The sequence below is a fragment of the Xenopus laevis genome, chromosome 7L (genome assembly GCF_017654675.1).
Source record: "Xenopus laevis strain J_2021 chromosome 7L, Xenopus_laevis_v10.1, whole genome shotgun sequence".
Classification (NCBI taxonomy): domain Eukaryota; kingdom Metazoa; phylum Chordata; class Amphibia; order Anura; family Pipidae; genus Xenopus; species Xenopus laevis.
In genome coordinates this window covers 6,573,833-6,592,638 of record NC_054383.1, presented here as the reverse complement: position 1 = coordinate 6,592,638, position 18,806 = coordinate 6,573,833, and the positions used below count along the sequence as shown (strand labels likewise).

Sequence of the window (18,806 nt, the reverse complement as noted above, 5' to 3'; positions counted from 1 at the left end):
TATAAAGGCCAACATAGCAGCACATGTAGGTCAGAAGGGGGTTGATCTATAGTGCTTGTGACTGTGGGATAGCAGGTATAGTAGGGAGAGATGGTGCCTATAGTAACAGTGGATAATAGTCTCTGGGAAGGGAGTGTGACTGTGGGATAGCAGGTATAGTAGGGAGAGATGGTGCCTATAGTAACAGTGGATAATAGTCTCTGGGAAGGGAGTGTGACTGTGGGATAGCAGGTATAGTAGGGAGAGATGGTGCCTATAGTAACAGTGGATAATAGTCTCTGGGAAGGGAGTGTGACTGAGGGATAGCAGGTATAGTAGGGAGAGATGGTGCCTATAGTAACAGTGGATAATAGTCTCTGGGAAGGGAGTGTGACTGTGGGATAGCAGGTATAGTAGTGAGAGATGGTGCCTATAGTAACAGTGGGATAATAGTCTCTGGGAAGGGAGTGTGACTGTGGGATAGCAGGTATAGTAGGGAGAGATGGTGCCTATAGTAACAGTGGGATAATAGTCTCTGGGAAGGGAGTGTGACTGTGGGATAGCAGGTATAGTAGGGAGAGATGGTGCCTATAGTAACAGTGGATAATAGTCTCTGGGAAGGGAGTGTGACTGTGGGATAGCAGGTAAAGTAGGGAGAGATGGTGCCTATAGTAACAGTGGGATAATAGTCTCTGGGAAGGGAGTGTGACTGTGGGATAGCAGGTATAGTAGGGAGAGATGGTGTCTATAGTAACAGTGGATAATAGTCTCTGGGAAGGGAGTGTGACTGTGGGATAGCAGGTATAGTAGGGAGAGATGGTGCCTATAGTAACAGTGGATAATAGTCTCTGGGAAGGGAGTGTGACTGTGGGATAGCAGGTATAGTAGGGAGAGATGGTGTCTATAGTAACAGTGGATAATAGTCTCTGGGAAGGGAGTGTGACTGTGGGATAGCAGGTATAGTAGGGAGAGATGGTGCCTATAGTAACAGTGGATATAGTCCTCTGGGAAGGGAGTGTGACTGTGGGATAGCAGGTATAGTAGGGAGAGATGGTGCCTATAGTAACAGTGGATAATAGTCTCTGGGAAGGGAGTGTGACTGAGGGATAGCAGGTATAGTAGGGAGAGATGGTGCCTATAGTAACAGTGGATAATAGTCTCTGGGAAGGGAGTGTGACTGTGGGATAGCAGGTATAGTAGTGAGAGATGGTGCCTATAGTAACAGTGGGATAATAGTCTCTGGGAAGGGAGTGTGACTGTGGGATAGCAGGTATAGTAGGGAGAGATGGTGCCTATAGTAACAGTGGGATAATAGTCTCTGGAAGGGAGTGTGACTGTGGGATAGCAGGTATAGTAGGGAGAGATGGTGCCTATAGTAACAGTGGATAATAGTCTCTGGGAAGGGAGTGTGACTGTGGGATAGCAGGTAAAGTAGGGAGAGATGGTGCCTATAGTAACAGTGGGATAATAGTCTCTGGGAAGGGAGTGTGACTGTGGGATAGCAGGTATAGTAGGGAGAGATGGTGTCTATAGTAACAGTGGATAATAGTCTCTGGGAAGGGAGTGTGACTGTGAGATAGCAGGTATAGTAGGGAGAGATGGTGCCTATAGTAACAGTGGATAATAGTCTCTGGGAAGGGAGTGTGACTGTGGGATAGCAGGTATAGTAGGGAGAGATGGTGTCTATAGTAACAGTGGATAATAGTCTCTGGGAAGGGAGTGTGACTGTGGGATAGCAGGTATAGTAGGGAGAGATGGTGTCTATAGTAACAGTGGGATAATAGTCTCTGGGAAGGGAGTGTGACTGTGGGATAGCAGGTATAGTAGGGAGAGATGGTGCCTATAGTAACAGTGGATAATAGTCTCTGGGAAGGGAGTGTGACTGTGGGATCGCAGGTATAGTAGGGAGAGATGGTGCCTAAAGAGCTATGGGCTGTGCAGTACTAATTTATTCTGGTTTACCTGCATTCATGTCCTTTGCTCTCTGCTTTAATTCCAGAGGAGTGAGTCGGTACTGATCCAAACCATCTCCCCATCTGATTCTCTCCAGGACTTCTAGTTCTCCACCAACAAGCCAATCACCACTCTCCAGTATCATCTGAAACAGATATATATGTTGGTTACAGCCAGTGGTGTAATGTCATTTAATTAGGCTACTGAGGGTGTGGGGGACATGGGAGGCCTGAAAAGGTGGTGTGAGAAGAAGATAGGAAACCCCAAAGCACTAGGAGCCTAGGAGCTGTTTTAGCTCAGCTGGGGGTGCATATAAGGTAGAAGGGCACCAGGAAGAATTAAAGGCATATACTTGCACAAAGGTTATGAGTGTAAGTTATGCAGTAAGTTAACATTCCATCTGCCAGATATGATCTATAATCAGATTTTGGTGTTACTGGCCCTTTAAGGGTTGATAGGGATCAGTAAATTACCTTTATATGGGGGTGCTTTGCACAAGTGGTACCCCAAACTCGGGCGCACCTCTCCTCCTTTCTGTGTTCAAAGAATTCTGGGTTGCGCAGAATCGCCACATTCTTGCCCTGATATTTGAGCGCAATCGATTCAGCATCGGCCAGTCGCTCCTTGTCCTCGGTGGAGACGGGTAACACAATGGGGATACTCATATTGATGGTTCCTCCTGCCAACGCAAACCAGTCGTTACCCTCAAAGGGCACCAGTGGGTACATAGAGGGATAAGGAAATGTAGAGCAACTCTGCATATAGAGATATAAGGTTTTTGGTTGTGCCAACAATGGAGCTGCAGACTTGGGGGGCCTTACTGGGAGGGGGCGCTAAGAGTTAATACGATAGGCTCAAGTTCTTTATATATACACAATATACAGAGAGGCAGAATGCATAGGTACAGAGAAAAAATAAAAGGAAAAAAGGTGTTATCATTATCACATTGTTATTTTCTACAAATACTAGGTTGATTTCCCCTTTAAAGCTAACGTGTATAATGAGTAGCAGCAGCCATACTCTAGGGACGGCTCATTATGACCCTGACTTGTGCTTAGCTGAACCCATCGGTCATTCTGTGCCTTGGGCAACTATCAAAGGACTTTCTATTGACACTGGGAACTTGGATAGCGACCCGGGGTCGTCACATCCTCGTGATTCTTATACCTGCGCAGATATCAAACATCAAGGTAATAAATACATGGAAAGATTTCATAATAAATCATTAATTACTGGGCCTTGTATTATTCAGATGTTGCCACTTGAAATTGATCACTTGAAATTATCAGCTGCACCTATAGTAGCAGTGGGGATAAGAGCAAAGCAGTAGCTATAGTAGTAGTGGGGATAATAACATAGCTACACCTATAGTAAGAGTAGGGATAACAGCAGATGAACACCTATAGTAGCAATAGGGATAATAAAATAGCAACACCTATAGTAAGATTTGGGATATCAGCAAAGTAGCACCTATAGTAACAGTGGATAGATGGATAACAACAGAGCAGAACCTATACCAACAATAGTGATAATAGCAGAGCAGCAGCTATAATAACAGTGGGCATAATAACATAGGATAACAGCATAGGAGACATATAGTAAAGTAGATGGCGGGGATAACAGAAGAGCAGTGCCTATAGTAAGTGTGGGTATAATCGCAGTAGTACCTTGAGTAAAAGTGGGGATAATAGTAGAGCAGCATGTGTTGTAAGAGTGGGAATAACAACAGAGCAGTACCAACAGTAACAGTGGGTATAACAGCAGAGTTGTACCTATAGTAAAAGTGGGGATAATAGCAGAGCAGTACCTATAGTAACAGTGGGTATAATACCAGAGTAGTACCTATAGTAACAGTGGGTATAGTAGTAGTAGAGCAGTACCCATAGTAACAGTAGGTATACTATCAGAGTAGTACCCATAGTAACAGTAGGTATATTAGCAGAGTAGTACCTTTAGTAACAGTGGGTATAATAGCAGAGTAGTACCTATAGTAACAGTGGGCATAGTGGCAGAGCATTACCTACACTAACAGTGGATATAAAAGCAGAGTAGTACCTATAGTAACAGTGGGTATAATAGCAGAGTAGTACCTATAGTAACAGTGGGTATAGTGGCAGAGCAGTACCTATAGTAACAGTGGGTATAATAGCAGAGTAGTACCTATAGTAACAGTGGGTATAATAGCAGAGTAGTACCTATAGTAACAGTGGGTATAGTGGCAGAGCAGTACCTATAGTAACAGTGGGTATAATAGCAGAGTAGTACCTATAGTAACAGTGGGTATAATAGAAGAGCAGTAGCTATAGTTAGAGTAGTGACAATGGGTACATAAGTTAGCACGCCACTAATATTTGTAAAGATAATATCAAGTGATTAATTTATTTTTCCATTATACAAAGGGAGATGATGATGATCTTTAATTAATGGCCTCCTTTAACACACACAGGCAAATAGCCTTATCTTAATTAATTCATTTATAGATAGGGGATACCTTGCATCTTATTTTCTTAAACAAACAGGAAAGTTGGAGGATATTACGGCTCATTCTTTCTCTGATTATTTGCTTTCATACAGCTGAAGCTGCCATATTGCTTCCTCTCAGTACCAGTTACACTGTCTGTCCAATGCGGAGGTGCAGTTGTTTATTACAGAGAAGGGATGAACGTGTATATAATAATAATCCCTGCCCTCCTTCTCTTCTATTTGTCCAAGTTAAAACAAACACAAGATTATCTCTATTTATAAACAGGGAATATGTTCCCTTTACGATGAAGGTTCAGGGGTGGTGAGTTTCTTATAATCAGCTTAATAAAAAAAATTCTAATGTATTAAAATCTTTAAAAGTTTCAAAAATATGAATAATTTTTGGGTCTTATTCATTAGCATGCGGATTGACACCACCCCTGAACCCTCCTTCGTCTGATCGAGGAATTTATAATTACAAATTCACTGTTTTTTGCTATTCTTCAATAACAATAGATTTTATTTTTGTTATTTTTATTATCGTTTCAGACGCACAAATGAGTGTGTTACACTTGTGGGAGTTATAAAGCATTTTTTTATCACATTTCTAGTGCAAAATGAATCGTTCACAGTTGAATTGTTCCTCCACAAGTGCAAGACACTCGCTGCATTCAGGAGATACCGACCCCGTAAAGAACCGGGTCCGTTCACCTGAATGTGATTTAGTAAAACTGCCCCATAGGCAGAGTGAACTCACCATTGAACTTGCCGTATGAGTTATGGTTCCGGTCTAAAGAGAAGGGCAGTTTGATACATCACAAGGTGAACACTTACATTTTATAGGTGATATTATATATATAGGTAGGTGGTCAATATAACAAAAATCAATGTTCTAACCACATTATATCACTACTGGTTTAGAAATAGGACCTGTAAGTCTGATCCAGCTTTGGCTGGGCCCAAGCACCCAGGATGGTGGTGGGACTTTTTGACTTTAGGGAGAAATAATACAAGTTATGGTAATCGTTGACTATAGGGCTTATCAGGAGAAGAGCCATCAAGCCATGAAGCCCCATTTGAAACCTTTAGAATCAATATTTAATATTGTTCTACAAGGCATAGGAGGCCAGTTATTTCCTTCTAGTTCTGGACCCCAAGTAGCTCTGTTCTTACAATAACGCTAAAGCAATCAATTATGTTGGCACAATATTTTGAGGGACATGACAAGTGGTGGCAGTTACTCTTCTCCGTAACTGTATAGATCCATCTAGCAGCTGTAAAGGCTGGGGTTTTATTATAGTGATGTAGGCAAACTTGATCCTCATTGTTGTGTCTTGGATAAACCCCAATTTTTGTGACAATAAACTATGGTCTAGACCAGGGATCCCTAACAATTTGAACCTTTGAGCAACATTCAGAAGTAAAAGGAGTTGGGGAGCAACACCAGCATGAAAAATGTTCTTGGGCTGCCAAATAAGTGCTGTGATTGGCCCTTTAGAAGCCCTTACGTGGATTGTCAACCTACATTGATGCTCTGTTTGGCTGTGTTCCTGGTTTTTATACATCCAAAACTTGCCTCCAAGCCTGGAATTCAAAAATAAACACCTGCTTTGAGGCCACTGGGAGCAACATGTTGCTCGCGAGCTACTGGTTGGGGATCACTGGTCTAGAGATCATCACACCCATATACGATAGAAGAAAGGAAATATCATTACCATCTAAGAGAATGTCGAAGTGAAGAACCTGTAGATATTCCCTCTCGCGCATGAAGCCCTTGAGAGGAGTGGCCCAGCCTTCGCTAAGAACTTGCACCCACTCGAGGTCAACCTGGCAAGAAGAGGGTGAGATGATTTAGCAAGAACACAAAAGGGCCAACTCATTGAGAAGTTACACTCAGTTTCTGCTGTTAGCCTGAACCAACATGGTGGGTTGACTTTGGTGCAACTGGCTCCACCCCACACCACTTCTGATCTCCCTTATAGGCCTTCTCGTTTAAACCAAAAAGTGAGAATTGTAGCTCAATTTATAGACCACAATGGGGCAAGTCTTTGAGAAGAAAACTGGAAACAATTCCATATGGGGTTCTTCACCATCCCTTGTGCCTGTTGAAAGCCAGGTAGGAATTGAGGAACAGTGATGGATATAAAGCTTTGATGGATACTTGCCACTCCTGTGCTGCTAAAAAAAATCTTTGTGACATTGCCTTAAGCAGTAGAACCCTTGAATCTTCTGAATCCATGACCCTTGTGACTCTGTTCTCTGAATGTTGGGCACAAGAGACACCAGGAATCCAGCAGCCACTCCAGGAACCATAAAGCACACTGCCCCATCACGGAAGCACAAAAGTTCACTTTCCGGTATTTTCCCCAGAATTTGAATAAATAATTGTATTGCAACACTACCCTCTAACAATAGAACAATAAATACACAATGGCCGGTACCTTATTGATCCCTATTGACGGCAAAGTCTCAGCTTCCCGCTTCACCTCATCCAACTTGTTTTCTGGAACAAACAGTTCATGGACTTCGTTTGTAGCTCCCGACGGGACAATCGCCTGGGAAGTAATGCAGTGATAAGTCAGTACATGTTGAAAATCAAATGTAATTATTTGCAAAATAAAGAAGAAAAAACAACAGAAAAATAAAATAAGTTAGGCGACATGATTCATTGGAATTCTGAAATCAAGTTTTAATGGATAACCAGCAGATGCCTTTCCTTACCTGTTCCTGCAACAGCTCCACAATCTGCTGGATACAATCATTCACAGAGTGGACGTTAGTTTTCAACACAAGTTCAGGAGCCTCGGGCTTCTCATATCCAGAGTCAATTCCTGTGAATCCTGCATGGAAACAAGTTACAAAGGGAGAGTCAGTGATGGAGGGTCTAGGCAAGGTGCTCAACCTAATTGTTCCTATACAGGAGTGACCATTGTGCTCAAGGTGTGGGGCAGGGTTTAGGGGATTGGGAGCAAGAGAGAGGTATTATATACAGTATAGAAAAGGCACTGCATTCATTCTGACATGCTTTCTGGATTATTATATATGAAATTGGCACTGTATTTATCCTACTGTGTGTTCTGGGATATTATCCATGGAATTGGCACTGTATTTATCCTGCTGTGTGTTCTGGGGTATTATACATGGAATTGGCACTGTATTTATCTGCTGTGTGTTCTGGGGTATTATACATGGAATTGACACTGTATTTATCTGCTGTGTGTTCTGGGATATTATACATGGAATTGGCTCTGTATTTATCTGCTGTGTGTTCTGGGGTATTATACATGGAATTAGCACTGTATTTATCTGCTGTGTGTTCTGGAGTATTATACATGGAATTGGCACTGTATTTATCTGCTGTGTGTTCTGGGGCATTATACATGGAGTTGGCACTGTATTTATCCTACTGTGTGTTCTGGGGTATTATACATGGAATTGGCACTGTATTTATCTGCTGTGTGTTCTGGGGTATTATACATGGAATTGGCACTGTATTTATCTGCTGTGTGTTCTGGGGTATTATACATGGAATTGGCACTGTATTTATCTGCTGTGTGTTCTGGGGTATTATACATGGAATTAGCACTGTATTTATCCTGCTGTGTGTTCTGGGGTATTATACATGGAATTGGCACTGTATTTATCCTGCTGTGTGTTCTGGGGTATTATACATGGAATTGGCACTGTATTTATCTGCTGTGTGTTCTGGGGTATTATACATGGAATTGGCACTGTATTTATCCTGCTGTGTGTTCTGGGGTATTATACATGGAATTGGCACTGTATTTATCCTGCTGTGTGTTCTGGGGTATTATAATGGAATTGGCACTGTATTTATCCTGCTGTGTGTTCTGGGTATTATACATGGAATTGGCACTGTATTTATCCTGCTGTGTGTTCTGGGGTATTATACATGGAATTGGCACTGTATTTATCTGCTGTGTGTTCTGGGGTATTATACATGGAATTGGCACTGTATTTATCCTGCCTGTGTGTTTGGGGTATTATACATGGAATTGGCACTGTATTTATCTGCTGTGTGTTCTGGGGTATTATACATGGAATTGACACTGTATTTATCTGCTGTGTGTTCTGGGATATTATACATGGAATTGGCTCTGTATTTATCCTACTGTGTGTTCTGGGGTATTATACATGGAATTGGCACTGTATTTATCCTGCTGTGTGTTCTGGGGTATTATACATGGAATTGGCACTGTATTTATCCTACTGTGTGTTCTGGGGTATTATACATGGAATTGGCACTGTATTTATCCTGCTGTGTGTTCTGGGGTATTATACATGGAATTGGCACTGTATTTATCTGCTGTGTGTTCTGGGGTATTATACATGGAATTGGCACTGTATTTATCCTGCTGTGTGTTCTGGGGTATTATACATGGAATTGGCACTGTATTTATCCTGCTGTGTGTTCTGGGGTATTATACATGGAATTGACACTGTATTTATCTGCTGTGTGTTCTGGGGTATTATACATGGAATTGGCACTGTATTTATCCTGCTGTGTGTTCTGGGGTATTATACATGGAATTGGCACTGTATTTATCCTGCTGTGTGTTCTGGGGTATTATACATGGAATTGGCACTGTATTTATCCTGCTGTGTGTTCTGGGGTATTATACATGGAATTGGGCCCTGTATTTATCTGCTGTGTGTTCTGGGGTATTATACATGGAATTGGCACTGTATTTATCCTGCTGTGTGTTCTGGGGTATTATACATGGAATTGGCCCTGTATTTATCCTGCTGTGTGTTCTGGGGTATTATACATGGAATTGGCACTGTATTTATCCTGCTGTGTGTTCTGGGGTATTATACATGGAATTGACACTGTATTTATCCTGCTGTGTGTTCTGGGGTATTATACATGGAATTGGCACTGTATTTATCCTGCTGTGTGTTCTGGGGTATTATACATGGAATTGACACTGTATTTATCCTGCTGTGTGTTCTGGGGTATTATACATGGAATTGGCACTGTATTTATCCTGCTGTGTGTTCTGGGGTATTATACATGGAATTGGCACTGTATTTATCCTGCTGTGTGTTCTGGGGTATTATACATGGAATTGGCACTGTATTTATCTGCCATGTGTTCTGGGGTATTATACATGGAATTGACACTGTATTTATCCTGCTGTGTGTTCTGGGGTATTATACATGGAATTGACACTGTATTTATCCTGCTGTGTGTTCTGGGGTATTATACATGGAATTGACACTGTATTTATCCTGCTGTGTGTTCTGAGGTATTATACATGGAATTGACACTGTATTTATCCTGCTGTGTGTTCTGGGGTATTATACATGGAATTGGCTCTGTATTTATCCTGCTGTGTGTTCTGGGGTATTATACATGGGATTGGCACTGTATTTATCCTGTTGTGTGTTCTGGGGTATTATACATGGAATTAGCACTGTATTTATCCTGTTGTGTGTTCTGGGGTATTATACATGGAATTGGCTCTGTATTTATCCTGCTGTGTGTTCTGGGGTATTATACATGGAATTGGCACTGTAATTATCCTGTTGTGTGTTCTGGGGTATTATACATGGAATTAGCACTGTATTTATCCTGTTGTGTGTTCTGGGGTATTATACATGGAATTGGCTCTGTATTTATCCTGCTGTGTGTTCTGGGGTATTATACATGGAATTGGCTCTGTATTTATCCTGCTGTGTGTTATGGGGTATTATACATGGATTTGGCACTGTATTTATCCTGCTGTGTGTTCTGGGGTATTATACATGGAATTGGCACTGTATTTATCCTGCTGTGTGTTCTTGGGTATTATACATGGAATTGGCACTGTATTTATCCTGCTGTGTGTTCTGGGGTATTATACATGGAATTGGCACTGTATTTATCCTGCTGTGTGTTCTGGGGTATTATACATGGAATTGGCACTGTATTTATCCTGCTGTGTGTTCTGGGGTATTATACATGGAATTGGCTCTGTATTTATCTGCTGTGTGTTCTGGGGTATTATACATGGAATTGGTCCTGTATTTATCTGCTGTGTGTTCTGGGGTATTATACATGGAATTGGCACTGTATTTATCTGCTGTGTGTTCTGGGGTATTATACATGGAATTGGCTCTGTATTTATCTGCTGTGTGTTCTGGGGTATTATACATGGAATTGGCCCTGTATTTATCCTGCTGTGTGTTCTGGGGTATTATACATGGAATTGGCACTGTATTTATCTGCTGTGTGTTCTGGGGTATTATACATGGAATTGGCTCTGTATTTATCTGCTGTGTGTTCTGGGGTATTATACATGGAATTGGTCCTGTATTTATCTGCTGTGTGTTCTGGGGTATTATACATGGAATTGGCACTGTATTTATCTGCTGTGTGTTCTGGGGTATTATACATGGAATTGGCTCTGTATTTATCTGCTGTGTGTTCTGGGGTATTATACATGGAATTGGCCCTGTATTTATCCTGCTGTGTGTTCTGGGGTATTATACATGGAATTGGCACTGTATTTATCTGCTGTGTGTTCTGGGGTATTATACATGGAATTGGTCCTGTATTTATCTGCTGTGTGTTCTGGGGTATTATACATGGGATTGGCACTGTATTTATCCTGCTGTGTGTTCTGGGGTATTATACATGGAATTGGCACTGTATTTATCCTGCTGTGTGTTCTGGGGTATTATACATGGAATTGGCTCTGTATTTATCCTGCTGTGTGTTCTGGGGTATTATACATGGAATTGGCACTGTATTTATCCTGTTGTGTGTTCTGGGGTATTATACATGGAATTGGCACTGTATTTATCCTGCTGTGTGTTCTGGGGTATTATACATGGAATTGGCACTGTATTTATCTGCTGTGTGTTCTGGGGTATTATACATGGAATTGGCTCTGTATTTATCTGCTGTGTGTTCTGGGGTATTATACATGGAATTGGTCCTGTATTTATCTGCTGTGTGTTCTGGGGTATTATACATGGAATTGGCACTGTATTTATCTGCTGTGTGTTCTGGGGTATTATACATGGAATTGGCTCTGTATTTATCTGCTGTGTGTTCTGGGGTATTATACATGGAATTGGCCCTGTATTTATCCTGCTGTGTGTTCTGGGGTATTATACATGGAATTGGCACTGTATTTATCTGCTGTGTGTTCTGGGGTATTATACATGGAATTGGCTCTGTATTTATCTGCTGTGTGTTCTGGGGTATTATACATGGAATTGGTCCTGTATTTATCTGCTGTGTGTTCTGGGGTATTATACATGGAATTGGCACTGTATTTATCTGCTGTGTGTTCTGGGGTATTATACATGGAATTGGCTCTGTATTTATCTGCTGTGTGTTCTGGGGTATTATACATGGAATTGGCCCTGTATTTATCCTGCTGTGTGTTCTGGGGTATTATACATGGAATTGGCACTGTATTTATCTGCTGTGTGTTCTGGGGTATTATACATGGAATTGGTCCTGTATTTATCTGCTGTGTGTTCTGGGGTATTATACATGGGATTGGCACTGTATTTATCCTGCTGTGTGTTCTGGGGTATTATACATGGAATTGGCACTGTATTTATCCTGCTGTGTGTTCTGGGGTATTATACATGGAATTGGCTCTGTATTTATCCTGCTGTGTGTTCTGGGGTATTATACATGGAATTGGCACTGTATTTATCCTGTTGTATGTTCTGGGGTATTATACATATAACTGGCACTGTATTCATTCTGTCATGTATTCTGGGTTATTTTACATGGAATTGGCTCTGTATTTATCTTGCTGGGCACACATAGGAATTGGCACTGTATTTATTCTTGCATATGTTCTGGGGTATTTTACATGGAATTGGCACTGTATTTATTCTGCCATGCACACGTGTCTTCATATAAATAAATAAATTATCCAGAATAACATCTAAATAAGAAATTATTTGGACACCCATATACGCACCCTTAATTTCTCCTGCTCTGGCCTTCTTGTACAAACCCTTAACATCTCGACTTTCACAGATATCCAGTGGGGCATCAACAAAGATCTCAAAAAATGGGAGGCCGGCAGATTGGTGAACTTTCCTCGCTTCCTCACGATCCTGTTATAATCAGAATAAAATAACGTAATGTTACCCTTACATACATGTTTATAAGTTAACCTTCAAATTCATTTGTAGTAAACCTCAATCTAAATTTAGGATAACTTCAATGCACTGCAGTACCCTGAAGTGGAAGCAGGGAAATCATTTTTTGTATAAATTGCTATTCTTTCCTAAAATGAAGTGTGCCGCCAATATATATATATATATATATATATATAGATAGATATATATATATATATATATATATATATATATATATATATATATATATATATATATACACTGTATATAGGGGAGCCCTGATCGTAGGTTGGTCTTCCAAGGGAAACTTAGGATCTTTCCTTGCAGTTCCTGACCCAGTAAATTACCTTGGTGTAGGGTGAGATGAAGCTGGTGATACAGACCAGACCAGCGTCTGCAAATAGCTTGGCAACCTCAGCAATACGGCGGATATTTTCTTCTCGGTCAGCTGAGGAGAAGCCCAGGTTTTTGTTCAGCCCATGACGAATGTTGTCTCCATCGAGAGAGTAGCAGGGGATGGCATGAGTGACGAGGTACTCTTCCAAAGCAAAGCCTAGGGTCGTCTTACCTGCACCAGAGAGACCTGTGATGGTGGAAAAGAGAATCATTAAAATAAATAAAAAGTTACTTGGGCCCACAACTACAAAAAGACAATGGCTCACAAATTTTAACGGATCACATCATTTAGGGCTCAAATAGGAAGCTTATAACCTTGGGTATCCCAGTAGGGAAGATCCTACTGGTTGAAATCCGAGAATACCCAGCAATATACTTGCACCATTGCTGTACGGAGTAGTAGACCAAGTCAACGTCATCCCTCTGGCAAAACATCTGTCCAGTCTTTTTTGGGTTTTTTTTGGACTTTAGTATCAATATCTGGCCAGCCCTGACAATATTGATTGAGGAAGCCATCAGGGGGTCAATTTTCTGCCAGAAATTTAGTATTGGGACTAGTTAAGGGTTCTCAGTATAACTTTGATATCAAAATCAAGTGGTGGACCAAGTCAACTTCATCCCTCTGGCAAAACATCTGACCACATAAAGGTCCCTTTTGTTTTTTTTTACTTTACTATCAATATCTGACCAACCCTGACAATATTGATTGAGGAAGCCATCAGAGGGGTCCATTTTCTGCCAGAAATTTAGTATTGGGACTAGTTAAGGCAGGGATCCCCAACTTTTTCTCCACATAAGCAACATTAAAATGGAAAAAAAGAGTTGGGGAGCAACACAAGCATGAAAAAAGTTAATAGAATGCTAATTAAGGTTTGTGATTGACTACTGGTAGACTCTACGTGGACTGGAAGCCTACAGGAGACTCTGTTTGGCAGCGAACCTGGTTTTTATACAACCAAAACTTGCCTCCAAGCCTGGAATTCAAAATTAAGTGCCTGCTTTGAGGCCACTGAGAGAAACATCCAAGGGGTTGGTGTGCAACATGTTACTCATGAGCCACTGGTTGGGGATCACTGAGTTAAGGGTTGTCAGTATAACTTCAATATAAAAACCCTGAAGTTAGAGTCCCAGAATTCCCTGTCAGTAAACAATTTGAAAGGCTGAGACGGCTGATGGACAACCCAAGAATTCAACTTTGATTGAATGGTAGAAATGTCCTACCTGTCAGCCACACGGTGCAGCCACGAAAGCCCCCTCTGGTGCCCACGACTTGCCCTCTTTTACTCCTGGTGACATGGTGCGACTGGTAAACCACATTCGTGGATCGCAATATGTGGCCCTAGGGAAAGAGAAGGAATCGTTGTGTTAGTGACACAACACTTACAATAAACTATACTGAGATATCACCGGGAGTAGACCTGTCCTATGTACTGCTACACACTGCAAACATTTAAAGAAAGTAGACTGATTTATTCTTATTCAAAGAAGGTCGTAAACCTGTGAATAGTTCTGCTGTGAGAGAAGCCTTCCAGGCACGGCAAGTTACAGGTACAGGAATCCACATGTCAAGGTGGGAAGTGCCAGTGAATATTTAAATATATGTATACGGCAAAGTTGAAGTTGATCTTTGAATCGTCACTTTTAAGAGTTCATTGATCTCATGAGTCACTAAACATGTGAAGCAACTGTATAGGAAATGTATATGGAATGTTTAGAAGTTATTGTGGAATTCAGATCACTCCTTTGGTGCATAGTTATACACGTGGATGGGAATTACTATAATGGCAGATAGTACCCGGCATCTCTTTCTTTGTTCTTAAACTTCACATTTTCATTATGAGGGTCAGTTAAACCCTAGTGAAGGAACAGCAAACTGACCGAACCCTACATGTCTATGGAGAATGAGGGCAGGCAAACTACATGGCATCTCTGCTATGCACTGATATTAACACAAAGGGTCGTGTGTGAGAGGTTAAGAGTAGTAGTTCCTCCTGTGAGTAGGAGGAATGTAATACGTCCTAAGGGCACAAGGAAGGTGAGATGTGTGACACAGTTGGAGAGGACCGTGGGGGAATTTGTGAGTTGTGCAACCTTTCCTTGATACTCTTAACTTGTGAATTCCATAGAGCCGGAGTTTCCACTATAACTAGCGAGATCAGTGGAAGGATTTCAGTAGCAGAACCTGTTTAAAGGGAAAGTATGTGCATATGGCGTTCTTTGAATTATTAGCTGCATTTCTTTATGGGATGTCAGAATTCAGGGTGGTTCAACAGCATCAGTCCCAGTGTTCTACTTTATTATATCAATAATGTGCTTCTAAAACATCTCCCCAGGGGACCATCTAATGGCCATTGCCTTACAGAAACCTTTATTGTTCCCTTTAACCTTGGTAGGGGAGGAGCAGCGTTGGTACCTGGAATAAATGATGGACTTATCAGGGCATCTCTGAAGCACTGACCATAAAGTCAATGGCACCATGTTCACCGACCTGATGTCATAAAAAGAAAAGTACAAGGGCAGCTGAAGGCAAGAGGCCCAGCCTGGGCCCAACCTGCAGTAATGAGAGCAGTGGTGTAACTAGTCACTGGGTCCCATATTGACCTGCCAGTAAGTGTACTGCTGATTCTGATCATATATGAGCCCCATTGTCTTAAAGGAATTGTTCAGTATAAAAATAAAAACTGGGTAAATAGATAGGCTGTGCAAAATAAAAAATGTTTCTAATATAGTTAGTTAGCCAAAAATGTAATGTATAAAGGCTGGAGTGACTGGATGTGTAACATAATAGCCAGAACACTACTTCCTGCTTTGCAGCTCACTTGGTTTCCACTGATTGGTTACCAGGCAGTAACCAATCAGTGACTTGAGGGGGGGGGCACATGGGACATAACTGTTGCTTTTGAATCTGAGCTGAATGCTGAGGATCAATTACAAACTCACTGAACAGTTATGTCCCATGTGGGTTCCCTTATAGTCACTGACTAACTCAGAGTTAGAGAGCTGAAAAGCAGTAAGTAGTGTTCTGGCTATTATGTTACACATCCACTCACTCCAGCCTTTATACATTACATTTTTGGCTAACTAACTATATTAGATAAATTTTTTTTTAATTTTGCACAGTCTATCTATTTACCCAGTTTTTATTTTTACACTGAACTGTTCCTTTAAGACCCCAAACCAGGGCCAACTGGAACAGTTTGGCTCAGCCGCTTCATCATTTGGTCGTTGTTAGCCAGTGAGCCAGTGAGTCCAGGCGTGTTGCAATAACTCCCTATATCCCTGCTAAATTAACTGCAGAACTGCATGAACTCCCCGAGACCCTTTGTTACTGGGAAATGGGATGGGGGGTCCCTTGTGTTCGGAGCTAAATCATTGAGCCTTTTTGGCTGTAGGAAGCAAAGGCACCAAATGTTTATTTTTCCATCCAGGCTGCATCCTGAGTGTACAATTAAGCCAACGTTGCTGATGGGGAGGGGGTTTGAGGATCCATCAGTTATTGCAATGAGCCGTATAAATCAGTCCAGGAAAGGGTCGCGCTTTAACCATTGCCAAATACTCGTTAGTATAAACTGAGAAAACGAAAAAAAAACAAGCTGGCACTTGGAGGCACGAGCTGTCAGTTATCTGAGCAGAACAATTAGCAAACAGAAAAGCTTTAAATTCTCATTGGTCCAGAACAGTTTTGGTTCCTTCTGATTGGTCCCCCCATTCAGTAAAAGATTTTCCTCCCTTCCCCCGAGGAAATTTATTATCCAAATGCTTTACCCCAGTCAAGACTGTGTGGCCCCTGGGTTAGTGTCAGGCGGCCTCTGAAAGACTTTTAGAGTCAATGAACAAAAAAAGTAGAAATTTCTAAAAAAGCACAAAAGTCAGAAGATACTGACTAACTGCAAATTGTCAGAGAATACTGATGTCTACGCAGGGTCCGACTGGGCTAGGAAAAAACCCGGCTTTGTGGACCCCACCCGCTCAGACTCGATCCCTACTTGAAACACTGACACTTTCCCTCCCTCCCTGGTCCCGGTCGCTGCCCCTTGAAGCAATAGGTAAGCGCAAGGGGCTGGAAGGAGGTTGCGGCTGGGGGGTGGTGTGGGCCCAGTAGATCCTGGGTCCCCCAGGAGACGTCGTGTCTACAACATACTAAATATTATTGGGGTGCTTCACCTTTAAGTAAACTTTTCGTAAGTTATAGAATGCCCAATTCTAATTGGTCTTCATTATTTTTTTTTTTATAGTTTTTTAATTACTTGTCTTCTTCTTCCTCTTCAAATGGGGGTCACTAACCCCATTTAAAAAAAACACACGCTCTGTAAGGCTATACATTTATTGTTACTGTGACTTTTTATTGCTCGTCTTTTGATTCAGACCCTCTCCTATTCATATTCCAGTCTCCTGGACAATTTGGACAATAGCAACCAGATGGCTGAAATTGCAACCTGGAGAGTTGTTGAATAAAAAGCTAAATAAGTCAAAAACCACAAATAATAAAAAATGAAAACCAATTACAAATTGTCTCAGAATATACGGTGAACAACCCCTTTAACTGCAGATGTCAGGGGGTTATAGTTGAGGAGAAGGTAGTGACTCCCTGGGTGGTTATTCCCATTATAACATAATACTGTGTCCTATTACTGGTTCCCAGTTTCCATGCACAGTGCTGTCCCCCAGCCAGGAACATTGGGTTAATTAGAACCAGTCGGGCCCTGCCCTGTGCCAGAATCATATTGTTATTCTTTCTTACTCTGCTTACGTCTGTCCTGTCAAGTATTACACCATCCTTATTTACAAGCAAGGGAATTAGTGAGCTATACATTTAATAGCTCAGCTGCTTTATTTCCCTATTTATTACCCTATTACCCAACTTTACACCAACTATAAACTATAGTAGTACTTATCTGTTATCTACTGTGTATCCTGTGCTTGAATGGCTGCCCCCATGGCTACACAGCAGCTTCTTTATATAAACTATAGTAGTACTTATCTGTTATCTACTGTGTATCCTGTGCTTGAATGGCTGCCCCCATGGCTACACAGCAGCTTGTTTATATAAACTATAGTAGTACTTATCTGTTATCTACTGTGTATCCTGTGCTTGAATGGCTGCCCCCATGGCTACACAGCAGCTTGTTTATATAAACTATAGTAGTACTTATCTGTTATCTACTGTGTATCCTGTGCTTGAATGGCTGCCCCCATGGCCACACAGCAGCTTGTTTATATAAACTATAGTAGTACTTATCTGTTATCTACTGTGTATCCTGTGCTTGAATGGCTGCCCCCATGGCTACACAGCAGCTTCTTTATATAAACTATAGTAGTACTTATCTGTTATCTACTGTGTATCCTGTGCTTGAATGGCTGCCCCCATGGCTACACAGCAGCTTGTTTATATAAACTATAGTAGTACTTATCTGTTATCTACTGTGTATCCTGTGCTTGAATGGCTGCCCCCATGGCTACACAGCAGCTTGTTTATATAAACTATAGTAGTACTTATCTGTTATCTACTGTGTATCCTGTGCTTGAATGGCTGCGACCATGGCTACACAACAGCTTCTTTATATAAACTATAGTAGTCTGTCTGAAGCAAAAACCAGTGCAGGGCAACCCTATGTGATATTTTAATTACTTTAAAATGCTTTTATTTTTTGGTGTTACTGGAGAACTAAACCAGCCCCTAAGAGACAGTCCTCATCTACTAGTCCCCATCCCAGCTTCCTCCCCGCATAGCCCAGAAAGTTGCAGAAAGTTGCACAAACATCTCCATACACAGTAGCGCAGTGGAGCTCACAGGCGTCATCTTCGGATGCTCTTCTTCCCTTCCGCCGTCTACAGAGATTTCCAGCGCATCAGACTGGCTCCAACTGCACATGGGTAAAACAGCCGGTTGTGCTTTAGAT

At 41.5% G+C, this 18,806-nt stretch overlaps 1 protein-coding gene across 2 annotated transcripts in view; it reads right to left on the bottom strand.

Moving 5' to 3' along the window:
• The window catches only part of papss2.L (bifunctional 3'-phosphoadenosine 5'-phosphosulfate synthase 2-like), a 39,727-nt gene that overhangs the window by 9,464 nt on the left and 11,457 nt on the right, over nt 1-18,806 (bottom strand). Inside the window, exons 2-10 of one of the 2 annotated variants that reach the window (XM_041570177.1) lie at nt 14,128-14,245; nt 12,858-13,093; nt 12,348-12,486; nt 7,117-7,235; nt 6,837-6,950; nt 6,111-6,222; nt 5,153-5,185; nt 2,406-2,611; nt 1,942-2,077 (exon numbers count right to left, since the gene is read on the bottom strand). In XM_041570177.1, coding sequence (XP_041426111.1) covers nt 1,942-2,077; nt 2,406-2,611; nt 5,153-5,185; nt 6,111-6,222; nt 6,837-6,950; nt 7,117-7,235; nt 12,348-12,486; nt 12,858-13,093; nt 14,128-14,245 — 1,213 coding nt within the window. The remainder of the gene's footprint in view (nt 1-1,941; nt 2,078-2,405; nt 2,612-5,152; nt 5,186-6,110; nt 6,223-6,836; nt 6,951-7,116; nt 7,236-12,347; nt 12,487-12,857; nt 13,094-14,127; nt 14,246-18,806) is intronic. The other variant, XM_041570178.1, reaches the window with a different exon arrangement.